The following is a 16,250-nucleotide window of genomic DNA, read 5'->3' as shown; positions in this document are numbered from 1 at the left end:
GATCTGTCTAGCTCTCGTCATTCATTTCAATAGCCAGAACTTGCCATATAGGGTGGCTGGTGTGCTGGGCCTCACTGCGGGGAGCCTCACAAAATTTACCCTGAGCCTTTTTTTTGGGCATTGCACTTGGTAATCTCGCTTGGGGGAGCAGCAAGATTGTGGGAGTGTGGAAATAAATTAAAGATGATCGCACTAGAGGTTACGGTTGAATCTAATAATCCCTCAATAGCGTGCCTTAACCTCAACCGCCTCCTGCACCAATGCGCTATATTCCCTATTTCCTACATTTCCCATCCTTGGGCCTACCTAAGATGACCAAATTTAATGCCAATTGATGATAAATTCGGAGCAGTTTTATTGGTGGCATGTCACGTCTGTAAAAAGTTGACACAAAATGTGTGACAAAAATGAGACAACAGGAAGTCAATTAGCACAGACAGGAAGTGCATGCAGATGTAAACTGTTTACTATATTACAGGCAGTTTATAGATATATTGTTTTTATCATGCAAGGTTTTTACATCATATTTAAGCATTTAAGTGGGCAAAGACAGTGAGTGACTGAGCCAGGCGGAGCAGAAGGCCCCATGTTTTACTCCCATCCCTGTCCTGTGTTATTCCAGCTCAGGCAGGTAAAGGTATGTCATTGCCCTCATTGTCCCGGGGCTAGGACATGGAAAGACACACAAGGACCACCATTACTGACTGGTTGCTGGAGAATGGTATTAGCAGGGACAGGCTCAGAATCAGGGATGGTTGGGATGCCCCTTCAATAATGAATCACCTGCAATGTTCACTGCAGAGGCTCATTTATGAAGACTGGGACAACTGGGAGAGGTACTGGAGTATGGATATGGTCCCCCCCCCTCTCCCTTCCCACGAGTAGATGTCTTCAGAAAAAGAGAAAACTAAATAAAATACATGACTGAAAACAAAATGCCCTTTACATCTCGAATGCTTAAACACAAAGGGGCAGAAGTATTGTTACAGCTGAATACAGCAATGGCTGGACACCACCTGAAGCACTGCATCCAGTTTTGGGCACTGCACCTCAGGAAGGATACACTGGTCCCAGACAGGATGCATTGCAGATTCACCAGAATGATGCTGTGGTAAAAGGGGTTAAATTGCAGATTACATAGATTAGCCTTTTGCTATCGTGAATATGGAAGATGAAGGGGATGATCTAACTGAGGTGTTTAAGATGATGAAAGGAGTTGATAGGGTAGATAGAGAGAAACTATTTCCTCTGGTCCAGTGAGTCCAGAGGCATATATTTGAGCTGGACGATTCTGGGGTGATGTCAGGAAGCACTTCTTCACGCAAAGGGCAGCGGAAATCTGGAACTCTCTCTCCCCTATAAAACTGTAGAGGCTGGAGGGGCCAATTGAAAATTTCAAAACTGAGAGTGGTGGATTTTTGTTGGGTAAGGGCTTTAAGGATTATGGAGCTAAGGCAGGTGGATGGAGTTAAGATCAGCCATGATCTCACTGAATGGCAGAATTGGCTTGAGGGGCTGAATAGCCTCTTCCTGTCACTTTGCCCCTAAGATCAAGTAGCCTCATTATTCAAAATGTTATTAATTAAATGCATAAATATCAATACATCCTGTGTCTTATGTTATCAGCACTGACACATAACGTATCATTCAGCGTAACTAAATGTGAAGGCGGCGATTCGGAATAACTGAGGAGAATTGTCCAGTAACATTGGAAGACTGCATTGGTCTCAGACAGCAAAGGATTAAGCTGTTTGGGATGCTATCGGTAGTTCTTATGGGCCTTCCAGTGCCATCATTCACCGGATGTGTAAAGCTCCAATCCTTCAGGACTGTCCTGGACTCTCCAAGAAGGAATGATTAATCTCCAGGACACTTCTGCGAGCAAACCCGGGAGAAAATGGTTTTTGTTTATTTTGCAGAGATGGGCAAGAAGACTGCTTGACTGACAGTGAAGAATCATCCAATCGGGTAAGGAAGAGGCAGTTCACTATCCAATGACGTGGGAAGGCGGTTCTTTGCGAGGATGGACGTATCGGGCGGGAGAGTGGGAGGTTGGCGGTGGGAGGTCACGTATACCTTCAAAATAGATCAAACAGAGTTGATGACCTTTGCTCTTTATGTCACCACTTGCTGTTACATAGGAATATAGGACTTAGGAGCAGCAGTAGGCCATTCGGCCCTTCGAGGCTGCGCTGCCATTCAATAAGATCATGGCTGATCTGGTTGTGGTCTCAACTCCAATTTCCCGCCTGCCCCCCCAAAACCCTTGACTCTTTTGTCTATCAAAAAGCTATCTAACTCAGCCTTGGATGACCCAGCCTCCACTACCTTCTGAGGAAGAGAATTCCACAGACTTACAACCCTTTGAGAAAAAAAAATTCTCCTCATCTCTGTCTTAACAGGGAGGCCTCTCATTCTTAAACTGTGTCCCCTAGTTCAAGTCTCCCTGACAAGAGGAAACACCTATCAAGTCCCCTCAGGATCTTCTATGTTTCAATATGTTTCAGCTGTAAAGGTGGAGGTTGGCAGAGGGCCTACAGGCAGGCTTTGCCATTTCTCACACGGAGCTCACTCAATAATAAATGCCAAAGTGCCTCAAATGAGATTTTGACTCCCATTACGACTGAAACCTTGCCCGAAGGACTGAGTCACTTACCTAGCCATGTTTCTTGCCAGACAATCCTTACGACAAATCTCACCCATTCCTGGAAAATGGTTGATCCTCTGTAAGGAACGACAAAATTATTCTATTGCACATGGTATCAGTAGTGGGTTGCTGAGTCAGATATTTATACAGTCTCTTCTTTGCCTAACATTGTACAGTAAAGCCCACTCCACACAATTAAATTCCATATTATATTTTTTACTCATTTTATAAAGGCCACTTTCAGCCCATTGATGAATTTTGAATTATCTACCAAGCCAAGGAGAAAGGGTGGAGGAGTGGGACGAGCTAAACTGCTTTTTCAGAGAGCCAGCACGGACTTAACGGGTCAAATGGCCTCCTACTGTGCTGTAACCATTCGATGATTCTATGATTATTGTCACTAAATGCATCTCTCTTTTCAAGGTCTTGAATGTATATCTGCATTTCCCCAATTCTGGCCACTTGCACATGCTCAATATTCATCGCTCCACCATTGGCGGCCGTGCCTTCAGCTGCCTGGGTCCTAAGCTCTCTCCCTGAACCTCTCCGCCTCTCTACCTCTCTTTCTTCTTTTCAGACTCTCCTTAAAACCTACCTCTTTGACCAAGCTTTTGGTCATCGGCCCTAATGCCTCGTTACATGGGTGGGTGTCAAATTTTGCTTTATAACGCTCCTGTGAAGCACCATGGGAAGTTTTACTGCATTCAAGATGCTATATAAATGCAAGTTGTTGTCGCTTTTGTTGCAAATTCCAAAAAATATATACAAAACACTTCAGTTCCCAAATGGCCCAGGTTGTTAAGGAGGTGAGTAGCAGAACAGGAAGTTGAATCAAAGACCAGTGCTAGGTTAGTTCAGCTCAGCTGAGGTGGCAGTAAGGTGGGAGCTGGGCAGGGAGGAGGGCGTGGTGGGGGAGGGGGGAGGGGTGTGGTTCGGTGGTGGGGGGGGGAGGGGCGTGGGTCGGGTGGGGGAGTCACTACAATAGACCTCAGTTGTCCCTCTGTTAGAAAGCAGGAAATCAGGAAGGCTTCCCACTCCTGGTTGTTATTCATGGGCCTCTGTTAGATGTGATATAGCCCAGGTTTGAGCATTCATTGAATAGGGCAATTGGGTGAGTAAAGGAAGGAAAAGACAACAATGCAACTGTTCTTGAGCATGGATGTGTTGTTTCTTAATGTTATTAATAAAATACTCGCAACACACCATATTGATTTGGTCTTCTGCATTTCTCAGACAGTTCCCTGGGAAACTCAGTGGCCAGAATCTTCCAGACTTATAAAACTCACAGAGATGGGAACAATCTCCAGGCCCAAACCTGCCCATATCATCGGTTTGCCGGCCAGCGCGATCTTGCAGGAGGCAGCCAATTAATGGGCTGCTGCCGTGTGCGACATCTAATTAGCGATGACGGGCAGCACACGTACGCAGGAGGACCAATTGGAGGGTCCGAAGGAATGACAGCCACACTGCAAAAGGTGAGTGCTGCCTTTTCAACAACTTGGGCCATTTGGGAGCTGAAGTGGTTTGTATACATTTTTGGGGGGAATTTGCAACAAAGGTGACAACAACTTGCATTTATATAGCACCTTGAATGCCAAGGAGGAGGGAGATGTGGAGGGCGCCTCAAAATGGAGAGGGAGTAATAAACAACAAGGCCCAGGAGTGTGAGGGAGAGCCGCTCCACCAGAATGCCAATGGCCGCAATTGGACCTCTTTGTGGTGCCTTGCATCTCCCTGATACCGGCGCTTGCAGCAGCCTCCGATGACCCTGCACCCTCCCACTGAGAGGCAGCCTCCGAAGCATTGCAGGGCTCGTGACACAGTGGGGGGCCCGTGTAACGCAGGCAAATTTGCATCACTCTTAGAAAATGGACCTTAATTGAGGCCTTGATCGTCACCCACCTCAGGTGAGCGGGTTGTCGATTTCAGTGGCAGCCCCACCCCCGCTACCCACCACCCTCACATCCTCATGTTTTGCTCGAGTTTCTATCACACCGGGACCTACCAGTTCTATTTCAGGCTCACACTTCCTACTAATCTTGTCCTGTTTTTCCTGCCAACATCTTGAAAAACACTGTGAAAATGTAAGTCTCTTTTAGGGCTTGAATTCACAGCCTTGTGTTCTCAGAGACCTGTGCTGAGGCTTGGTCGCAACTTAACTTCTGCACTGAGCAATAAAGGATAAAAGGCTGTTTCGCCAAAGACATTTCACAGAGATCTGTTTCAAACACCTTCACCATACTAACAAAAGATAAGATACCTGCAAAAGCGATACAGCTCTTTAAATGTTAGGAAATAAATCAGGAGTTAGACACAGTGCAACAGGAACAAAATTTTTTTTTTGAGGAATAAATAGATTTGAACAGGAACATTTTCCACATTTTTAGGGGTGGATATAATCATTTTACAAAATTCAAAGCAGTGCTGCCCCCTGGTGGTGGAGGAAAGCAGAACAACAGTACAGGCGGAATTTCTCCAGCACGCAAATTTCACACCACGCAGAATCCCAGGCTGGTCAGGGCAGCGGGGAGACATAAATATATCGTGCTTTCCAGTCCTTCATCGCTATCCAGTAACTACCTGCTGCAGCATCCAAGGCAGAAGGACAGGATAAGGCTCAGCCAAGACTGCTGATGCTCCCTACAACGACTTGCATTTATATAGCACCTTCAATGTGGTAAAACATCCCAAGGTGCTTCACAGGACAGCCATAAAACAAAATTGACACCGAGCCCCATAAGGAGATATAAGGGCAGGGGACCAAAAGCTTGGTCAAAGAGGTAGGTTTGAAGGAGCATCTTATACAAGAAGAGAAAGGTAGAGAGTTGGAGAAGTTTTGGGAGGGAATTCCAGAGCTTAGGGCCCAGGCAGCTGAAGGCACAACTGCCAATGGGGTTAAAATCAGGGGTACGCAAGAGAACAGAATTGGGAAGAGTGCAGAGGTTACGAGGATACATTATCATCATTCGTGCCTGGGCACAGTGCAGAAAGGAAAAGCGAACAGGGAGCATTGTACAGTCATAATGATATCAGGCCCGATTTTACTGCTATTTCGACCAAGCCCGAGAGAAGGTACTGAGGAGATTTATCAGAATGGTACCATGGAGAATGGAGTTCAGTCACGTGGTGAGACATATGAGAATGGGATCGTTTCCCTTAGAGCAGAGAAGGCCAAAGGGAGGTTAAATAATGTTGAGAAACATGAGATGTTTTGATACATGGATTAGGTGAAAGTTATTCTTCCGGTGGGAAGACACAGATTTAAGATAATTCGCAGCCAGAGTGAAGATAAGGAGTAAAAAGTTTTACGCAGTGAGTTGTTATGGTCTGGAATTCACTGCCTGAAAGGGCGATGGAAGCAGATTCAATAGCACCTTAGGAAAGAGAATTGGATAAATACTTGAAGGAGGAAAATTTGCAGGACTTTGGGGAAAGAGCAGGAGAGAGGAACTAACTGAATAGCTCTTTCAAAGAGCCAGCACAGGAACGATTGGGCTGAATTGTTTCCTGTGCTGACTGGTTCTATGATATTAATTAATAGAAGGGAAATGTAGCTGAAGAGGGAAGACTTGGTGAGGAGAAAGGAGTCAGCATCAACAACATAGCTTTCAGACAGATGTCATTGGTGATTTTGACCAGGACTGTTTCATTTTTGTGGTCAGGACTGAAAACTGGACAAAGGGGACTTGATCAGGGAGCAGTGAAATAGGCAGCAATGACACGCTCAAGAGGAAGGGAAGATTGGAAAAGGGTAGCAGATGGCTGATGGTTTGATAAGCGCAGTTTTGAAGGTGGAGCAGGGAAGGAAGCAGTTAACAATGTCACTCACCATTGTGTCCAGGAGACACAGTGGGTGGTTAGGAGTCAGGAGAGGATGGAGGGAGCACATAGTAACCTTCACAGAATGCAAACTGAGGAGGACATTGGGAGAATCTCTATCTTCATCAAGAAGATGTGAGTGGATGATATATATCAGTCTCCTCCCGAGGTCCCCAGCATCACAGATGTCAGTCTTTGCCAATCCAATTTAATCCATGTGATATTGTAAAATGGCAGAGCAAACCAGATCTAGCAAAGGCTATGGAGCCTGACAACATCCTGGCTGTAGTACTGAAGAACTATCCACTCCCCGAGCCAAGCTGTTCTAGTCCAGCTACAACTCTGGCAATGTGGAAAATTGCCCAGATATGTCCTATCCACAAGAAGCAGGAAAAATCTGATCCAGCCAATTACCGCCTCATCAGTCTACTCTCAATCAATCATCAACAGTGCTATCATGTGGAACTTACTCAGCAATAACCTGCTCATCGATGCTCAGTTTGGATTCTGCCAGGACCACTCCGCTCCAGACTTCATTACAGCCTTGGTTCAAGCATGGACAAAAGAGCTGAACTCTGGAGGTGAGGTGAGAGTGACTGCCCTTGACATCAAGGCAGCATTTGACTGTTTGTGGTATCAAGCAGCCCTAGTAAAATTGAAGTCAATGGGAATCAGAGGGGAAACAAAACTCCTCTGGTTGGAGTCATACCTAGTACAAAGCAAGATGATTGGGGTTGTTGGAAGTCAATCATCTCAGCACCAGGACATCACTGCAAGAATTCCTGAAGGTAGTGTCTGAGGGCCAACCATCTTCAGTTGCTTCATCAATGACCTTCCCTCCATCATAAGGTCAGAAGTGGGGATGTTCGCTGATCATTGAAGAGTGTTCAACACCCTTCACAACTCCTCTGCTAATGAAGCAGTCCATGCCCGCATGCAGCAAAACGTGGCGAACATTCAGACTTGGGCTGATAAGTGGCTAGTAACATTCACACCACACAAGTGCCAGGCAATGACCATGTCCAACAAGAGAGAATCTAACCATCTCCCCTTGACATTAAATAGTATTACCATCGCTGGTGTCCTGGTGTCACTGTGGACCAGAAACTTAACTGGAGCAGCCATATAAATGCTGTGGCTACAAGAGCAGGTCAGATGCTGGGAATTCTGCGGCAATTAATTCACCTCCTGTCTCCCCAAAGCCTGTCCACCATCTACAAGGCACAAGTCAGGAGTGTGATGGAATACTCTCCACTTGCCTGGATGGGTGCAGCTCCAACAACACTCAAGAAGCTCGACATCATTCACCACAAGGCAGTCCACTTGATCAGCAACCCATCCACCACCTTAAACATTCACTCCCTCCACCCTGGGCACACAGTGGCAGCAGTGTGTACCATCTACAAGATGCACTGCATTAACTCACCAAGGCTCCTTCAACAGCACCTTCCAAACCCACGACCTCTACCACCTAGATGAACAAGGGCAACAATGCATGGGTACACAACCAGCTGCAAGTTTCCCTCCAAGCCACACACCATCCTGACTTGGAACTTTATCGCCATTCCTTCACTGTCACTGGGTCAAAATCTGGGAACTCCCTTCCTAACAGCACTGTTGGTTTACCTACACCCCAAGGACTGCAGCAGTTCAAGAAGGCAGCTCACCACCACCTTCTCAAGGGCACTGAGAAATGGGCAATAAATGCTGGCCTTGCCAGCAATGCTAACATCCCATGAACGAATAAAAAGGAATCTCTGGAAGAGATGGCAATAGGAACAATGGAGGATGCCGAGACTCAGGAGATGAGATGTCCCAAGCCCTCGCAGATGGGATTCAAACCTGGAATGTATACAGGAAGGGAGAACAGCAATGAAGGAGTGATGGGTTGGCGGGTGGATCAGGTCAGGTTGGGAAACCAGCAAGGGCACGAAGCAGTGAGGTGAGGAGAGAGTAGCAAGGGGGAGGGCTGAAGAGGGAGTTGCGTAGAGAGGGAAGGTAATTCAGGCCTGATCAGTGGCTGACCTGCAACTGAAGCTGCCTTGCAAGGCAGGAACCTCGAGTTACAGTGTAGTGGCTGAGAGTTCACATCACTCTGTTCATTGGACGCCCGGAGGATAGAGTGTTAAGAGGGTGTTGGACCCATCTGCAATCGAAGAAGTCCAGGCCAGTCTGGCAGTACAGATCTCGGGCCTGAGTTTCCTGATAGCCCTGTAATGGGGAATCTGTGCAACAAAGGTAAACAAAAAGAAAGAGGTTCCAGTGCCCTGTCACAGGTCTCCATTCTCTTGCAGGCCTAACAGCTCTGTAAAGATATCTCACATGTCACACTTCTGAGTTCTTTATGTTATTCCATTACATGTGATCAGTATAGCTGTGAAACTGCGAGTTTCTCTCACTGGCCCAGTTTAGCACTAAGCCACACAGACCAGAACGTCCCATGTTCACGTCCCTGCTTACGCTGGGCCAATGGGTCTTACTCAGGTCGGCAGTGTGACTATTCACGTAGCTGGCAAGACAGGGATATCATTCAGAACTGTGTGTGTGAGAGTGAGTGAGTTAGTGCGGTGTAGATGTTGGGAGGGAACAAGACTGAGCTCATTGTGATGATCCCACAGTCAGGTGACCTGCCAAGACTCGCTGCCTAACATCACACCTAAAGAACAAGAACATGGTTGAGGTTCTGGGGGGGTTACAAACCCTGATAGAACTGTACCCAACATAGACTCAGTGCCTGAAGGGTTGTGAAGGGAATACTGCATTTTTCTAAACAAATTTATCTTTCGAATGCTGACCTTCACCCTGTGACCTCCTCCCAGGAGCATATGCCAGCTGAGTATGGAAAACACTGTGGGAAATATGCCATTGAGAATGTTAATAAAGTCAAGAACAAGAAACATCTTTTCTGTTCATCAAATCTTGCCCTGGATAGCTCCAACTTGCAACTCAAACTGGCACATTTCAGTTCATGGCACAGAAGGGCAGGAAATGGGGATGTCTGTCCGAAGATTAGCAGCAGCCACTGGAATCCAGACACTGTTCCCACACATGAATCCAAGACTCAGTGGCTGTTCTAGCTGAAAGAGATTGTATGAAAGCACTGAGAGTGGAAAAAGTTCCAGGTTTATTTCCCAGTCTGTGGCGGATTAGCTGATCTCAGTCAGGAACCAGTGGCATATTGTCTGACCACCCGTCCCCTCCCCATGTAAGGGTACCACATTTGGCCTCAGTACACTAATGTCTATCAAGGGACTTCTGCTAGAAAGTACAAGCTGCCTTTGATATCAGCTGTGGCTCCGTGGATAGTACTCTTCCCCCATTGTCAGAAGATTGTGGGTTCAAGTCCCAATTCAGAAACTTAAGCAGAAAATCTAATCTGACACTCCAGTGTAGTACTGAGGGAGTGCTGCACTGTTGGAGGTGTCACCTTTTAGAGGAGATGTTAAGCAAAGGTCCTAACTGCCCTCTCAGGTGGATGCGCACTCTTTGTTAGAAAAGCAGAGGAATTCTCCCTGCTATCCTAGCTAATATATTTAACCCTGAAGCAACAACATTAAAATAGAACATCTGATCATTTATCACATTGCTGTTTGTGGGAACTTGCTGTGTGCAAATTGGCTGCTACTTTTCCTACAATGCAACAGGGACGACTATGTTTCAAAAGTATTTCATTGGCGGTAAAGTGGTTTGGGACATCCTGGCATCATGAAGACACGTTATTCATGCAAGTCTTTCTTTCACTCCACTTCTAACTAGCCCAACAATACTTACTGTCACACTTATGAAGAACTAACTACATAAGAGCACAACACAGAAGGAGACCATTCGGCCCATCATGTTGGAGTTTTTTGAGGATGTTACGAACAGAATTAATAAAGGGGAGTTGGTGGATGTAGTATACTTAGATTTTCAGAAGGCTTTTGATAAAGTCCCCCACAGGAGGTTGGTTAGAAAAATTAAAGTGCATGGGATAAGAGGCATGAATTAAGGATTGGTTAACAGGCAGAAAGCAGAGAGTAGGAATAAACGGGTCATTCTCGCGTTGGCAGGCTGTGACTTGTGGGGTACCACAGGGATCAGTGCTTGGGCCCCAGCTGTTCACAATATATATATATATATATATATATAAATGATTTGGATGTGGAGACCAAATGTTCGCAAATGACACAAAACTAGGTGGGAATGTGTGTTGTGAGGAAGATGCAAAGTGGCTTCAAGGGGATTTGGACAGACTTAATGAGTGGGCAAGAACGTGACAGATGGAATATAATGTGGAAAAATGTAAGGTTATCCACTTTGGTAGGAGGAACAGATGTGCAGAGTATTTCTTAAATGGTAAGAGATTAGAAAGTGTAGATGTACTAAGGGACCTGGGTTTCCTTGTCAATAAATCACTGAAAGCTAACATGAAAGCAAAATACTGCAGATGCTGGAAATCTGAAATAAAAACAAGAAATGCTGGAAATACTCAGCCGGTCTGGCAGCATCTGTGGAGAGAGAAGCAGAGTTAACGTTTCAGGTCAGTGACCCTTCTTCAGAACTGAAAGCTAACGTACAGGTGCAGCAAGCAATTAAGAAGGTTAATGGTATGTTAGCCTTCATCACAAGAGAATTTGAGTACAGGAATAGTGAAGTCTTGTTTCAATTGTATAGAACCTTGGTTAGACCGCATCTGGAATACAGTGGGCAGTTTAAGTCCCCTTACCTTAGAAAGGATATTATTGCCATAGAGAGGGTGCAACAAAGGTTCACCAGACTTGTTCCCGGGATGGCGGGACTGTCCTATGAAGAGAGATTGGGGAAACTGGGTCTGTTTTCTCTAGAGTTTCAAAGAATGAGAGGTGATCTCATTGAAACCTACAAAATACTAGAAGGGATAGACAAGGTAGATGCAGGAAAGATATTTCCCCTGACTGGGGAGTCTAGAACCAGGGGATACAATTTCAAAATAAGGGGGAAGCCACTTAGGACAGAGATGAGGAGAAATTTCTTTACTCAGAGGGCTGTGAATCTTTGGAATTCTCTATCCCAGATGGCTGTGGAATCTGTTAATGTTTAAAGCAGAGACTGACAGATTTCTAAATACCAATGACATAAGGGGATATAAGGATAGTGTGGGAAAAAGGCATTGAAGTGGATGATCAGCCATGATCGTATTGAATGGTGGGGCAGGTTCAATGGGCTGAATGGCCTACTCCTGCTCCTATATTCCTATGTCTCTTTTTAAGAGCTAGCTAAGTAGTCCCATTCCCCAGCTCTTTCCCCGTAGCCCAGCAAATCTTTCTTTTTGAAATATATATCCAATGTCCCTTTTGAATGTTAGCCTTGAATCTGTTTCTGCCGTCTTTCCAGGCAGAGCATTCAAGATCTGAACAAATGTAGTGCAAGAGAGAACAAGCCAGGGGAAACATGTTCACCAACAGCTGAGGTTCTTCGTAGCTCCCGCCTCTGCCCAACAGCTGACTGAAGAATAAAAAGCCAGCCACCTTGTTGGGGCTTGCTTGCGGCATTGATGTTTAATAATTGTATGCAGAAAAAAAAACCATAACAGATTCCCACTTGGATGAGAATCTGAAGGGCAACTGGTGCCTGTGGAATGGTGCCCCAGCAGGTGTCCTCTCCTCTCGGAGAGGAGAAACGAATAACTGCGGGCGGGAGGGAAGGCAATAAAAAAGGGAAAGTAATCTCACATCTCAGCCTAAAGAGAAGATGGATGATGGCAGTCAGTCTCACCTGATAGTTCCTGAGATCCGCTATCCTCTCCTGCTGCACGGCTGCATCATTCCAGATCAGGTTGGCAGTGTCATCTTCCTCTCGGGCTCTAGAGAATCCCACCTCCATTATCGCTAAACGCACTACAAAACAAAATCGATAGGGCAGCCTGTTATTATCAATTAGCAAGCTTACAGTAGCAGAACATTTTGCATTCAGGCAGGGTGAGGAGTGTACATATTGTGATTCCCCATTCAACCTTCACTCCTGTGCTCGCTGACCTACATTGGTTCCCAATCCAGCAACGCACCAAATTTAAAATTCCCATCTGCCTGATCAAATCTCTCCCTGACCTCACCTCTCCCCATGACTGTAACCTCCTCCAGCCCTGCAACACTCCATGATCTCCACGCTCCTCCTGTTCTGGCCTTTTGCACAGCCTTGATCTTAATCATTCCACCACTGACGGTCTTCAGCTGCCTGGACCCTAATATCTGGAATCCCTTTCCTAAACCTTTCTGCCTCTTATTCCTCCTTTAAGACACTCCTTAAAACCTATCTCTTTCACAAAGCTTTTGCTCACCTGTCCGAATATCTCTGAATGTGGCCTGGTGTCAAATTTTGTTTGGTAACGCTCCTTGGAACATTTTATGACATTAAAGGTGCTATATAAATACAAGTTGTTGTTGTACTAGACATGGCAGTAATTTGGGACGGCCTGGATGGACCAGAGGGTCCTTTCATGTCGGTCGTTGTTTGCATTATTAACTTCAATACCAGGACAATGCCTTGCAGGTGACTCACCACAGCTCCTTTGGTAGAAAGAGGTACCGTGATTCGACTGGCAATTATTTTGAAGTGTTTCACTTCAACATTTTTCGAATGGTTTTATAAAAGCCTCTTTCAGACGCAATGATGAATTTCAAATAATTGCCATTAAATCTATCCTTCTATGACAAGAGCAAATTGGATTTATAAAGCGCCTTTTAACACAGTGAAATGTTCCAAGGCGCTTCAGGAGAAATGAACCTTGGCACTGAGCCACATAAGGAGATGTTGGAACAGGACTGCGTGTATGCTAAACTGCAGAGGTAACAATCTATAGACAGAGCTAAGTGATCACATAACCAACAGATCAGATCAAAGCTCTGCCACAAGCAGTCATGAATGGTGGTGGGCAATTAGACAACTAACTGGAGGAGCAGCCTCCAAAAACATCTCCATCCTCAATGATGGGGGAGCCCAGCACATCAGTGCGAAAGACAAAGCTGAAGCATTTACAGCCATCTTCAGCCAGAAGTGCCAAGTGGATGATCCATCTCGGCCTCCTCCTGAGGGCTCCAGCATCATAGATGCCAGTCTTCAGTCAATTCGATTCACTCCACATGATATCCAGTAATGGCTGAAGGCACTGGATACTGCAAAGACTATGGGCCCTGACAACATCCTAACTGTAGTACCAAAGACTTGTGCTCCAGAACTAGCCGCGCCCGTAGCCAAGCTGATCCAGTCCTGCTACAACACTGGCACCTACGTGGCAATGTGGAAAACTGCCCAGGCATGTCATGTACACAAAAAGCAGGAAAAATCCAACCCGGCCAATTACTGCCCTATCAGTCCACTCTCAATCATCAGCAAAGTGATGAAAGGGGTCATCAACAGTGCTATCAAGCGGCACTTACTCAGCAATAACCTGCTCACTGATGCTCAATTTGGATTCCGAAAGGGCCACTCCTCTGCAGACCTCATTTCAGCCTTGGTTCAAACATCGACAAAAGAGCTGAACTCCAGAGGTGATGTAGATTGAATGCCCTTGACATCGAGGTAGCATTTGACAGAGTATGGCATCAAGGAGCCGCAGCAAAACTGAAGTCAAAGGGAATCAGGGAGAAAAATCTACACTGGTCGAATTCATACCTAGCACAGAGGAAGATGGTTGTGGTTGTTGGAGGTCAATCATCTCAGCCCCAAGACGTCGTTGCAGGAGTTCCTCAGGGTAGTGTCCTAGGCCCAACCATCTTCAGCTGCTTCATTAAAGGCCTTCCCTCCAACATAACGTCAGAAGTGAGGATATTCACCAATGATTGCATAATGTTCAGCACCATTCACGACTCCTCAGATACCGAAGCAGTCCGTGCCCGCATACAACAAGACCAGGACAATATCCAGGCTTGGGCTGATAAGTGCTAAGTAACATTCAAGCCAAACAAGAGAGAATCTAACCATCTCCCCTTGATGTTCAACAGCATTACTATCACTGAATTCCCCGCCATTAACATTCTGGGTTTAACATTGACCAGAATCTTTTTGGATCAGAACTGGAACAGCTATATAAATACCGTGGTTACAAGAGTAGGTCAGGAGGCTGGGAATTTTGTGACGAGTAACTCACTTCCTGACTCTCCAAAGTCTGTCTACCATCTATCTATAAGGCACAAATCAGGAGTATGATGGAATACTCTCACTTGTCTGGATGAGTGCAGCTCCAACACTCAAGCAGCTCAACATCATCCAAGACAAAGCTGCCCACTTTATCAGCACCCGATCCACCACTTTCAACATTCACTCCCTCCAGTGGTACCATTCACTGCAGCAACTCGCCAAGGCTCCTTCGACAGCACCGTCCAAACCCATGACCTCTACCACCTAGGACAAGGGCAGCAGACGCATGGGAACACCACCACCTTCAAGTTCCCTTCCAAGTCACACACCACCCTGACTTGGAATTATATCACCGTCCTTCACTGTCACTGGGTTAAGAACCTGGAACTCCCTCCCTAACAGCACTATGGGTGTACTTGCACCACATGGACAGCAGCGGTTCAAGAAGACGGCTCATCACCACCTTCCCAAGGGCAATTAGGGATGGTTAATAAATGCTGGTCTTGCCAGCGATGCTCATATCCCAAGAATGAATTTGTTTTTAAAGTTGATCAAAAGCTCAGTCAAAGAAATAGATTTTAAGGACCGTCTTAAAGGCGGAGAGAGAGATGGACATAAATACAGGATCTATATTGCACAAACCTTACAATACACATCAGCTCCCCAATGGCTCAGGTTGTTAAGGAGATAAGCTGGGCAATGCAGACCAAGAAGTCTCCAAGTTGAATCTATGACCTGTGCTGGGAACGTCCATCTCAGTCGAAAAGACACTAAGGGCACTAGATTAGACCTCAGTTGGCCTTGAGTTAAGATATCAGAAAATCAGCCAGGGTTCCCACTCCTGATAACTCTGCAGTACCTCTACTACACTACCTGAGGACTGAAGCAGCTAAAAGCCCACAGGTATGAACATTTATTGAACAGAGCATTTGGGTCAGGCAAAGGAGGGCAAATGCAACTGTTCTCCCGCAGAAAGTCAATGGCTTTCAGGAGAGTGAAAGATCTAATAACAGATACAATTACAACAGGGGGGGGTCAGTACTGAGGAAGGGCTGCACTGTCAGAGGAGCTTACCTGAAGAAAAACATAAGAAATAGGAGCAGGAGTAGACCATATGGCCCATCGAGCCTGCTCCTCCACTCAATACGATCATGGCTGATCTTCAGCTTCAACTCCACTTTCCTGCCCACTCCCCATATCCCCACTCCCTGCCATCACCATCCCCGGGTACGTCCTGTCCCACCAGCAGGACAGACCCAGCAGAGGTGGTGGCACAGTGGTATACAGTAGGGAGGGAGTTGCCCTGGGAGTCCTCAACATCGACTGCGGACCCCATGAAGCCTCGGCATCAGGTCAAACATGGGCAAGGTAACCTCCTACTGATTACCACCTACCACCCTCCCTCAGCTGAGGACTCAGTACTCCTCCATGTTGAACACCACTTGGAGGAAGCACTGAGGGTGGCAAGGGCACAAAATGTACTCTGGGTGGGGGACTTCAATGTCCATCACCAAGAGTGGCTCGGTAGCACCACTACTGACCTAGCTGGCCGAGTCCTAAAGGACATAGCTGCTAGACTGGGTCTGCGGCAGGTGGTGGGGAAACCAACACGAGGGAAGAACATACTCGACCTCGTCCTCACCAATCTGCCTGCCGCAGATGCATCTGTCCATGACAGTATTGGTAGGAA

The 16,250-nt window shown here is 46.2% G+C and overlaps 1 protein-coding gene across 1 annotated transcript in view; it reads right to left on the bottom strand.

Annotated features, from left to right (window-relative positions):
* Positions 1–16,250, bottom strand: part of ttll7 (tubulin tyrosine ligase-like family, member 7) — a 323,437-nt gene that overhangs the window by 168,531 nt on the left and 138,656 nt on the right. The window contains exons 5-6 of the mRNA XM_068036341.1: positions 12,200–12,321; positions 2,657–2,724 (exon numbers count right to left, since the gene is read on the bottom strand). Coding sequence (XP_067892442.1) covers positions 2,657–2,724; positions 12,200–12,321 — 190 coding nt within the window. The remainder of the gene's footprint in view (positions 1–2,656; positions 2,725–12,199; positions 12,322–16,250) is intronic.

Source organism: Heterodontus francisci, chromosome 8 (assembly GCF_036365525.1).
Source record: "Heterodontus francisci isolate sHetFra1 chromosome 8, sHetFra1.hap1, whole genome shotgun sequence".
NCBI lineage: Eukaryota > Metazoa > Chordata > Chondrichthyes > Heterodontiformes > Heterodontidae > Heterodontus > Heterodontus francisci.
Note: the sequence above shows the minus strand (reverse complement) of the source record. Positions and strands in the feature narration are given on the sequence as shown.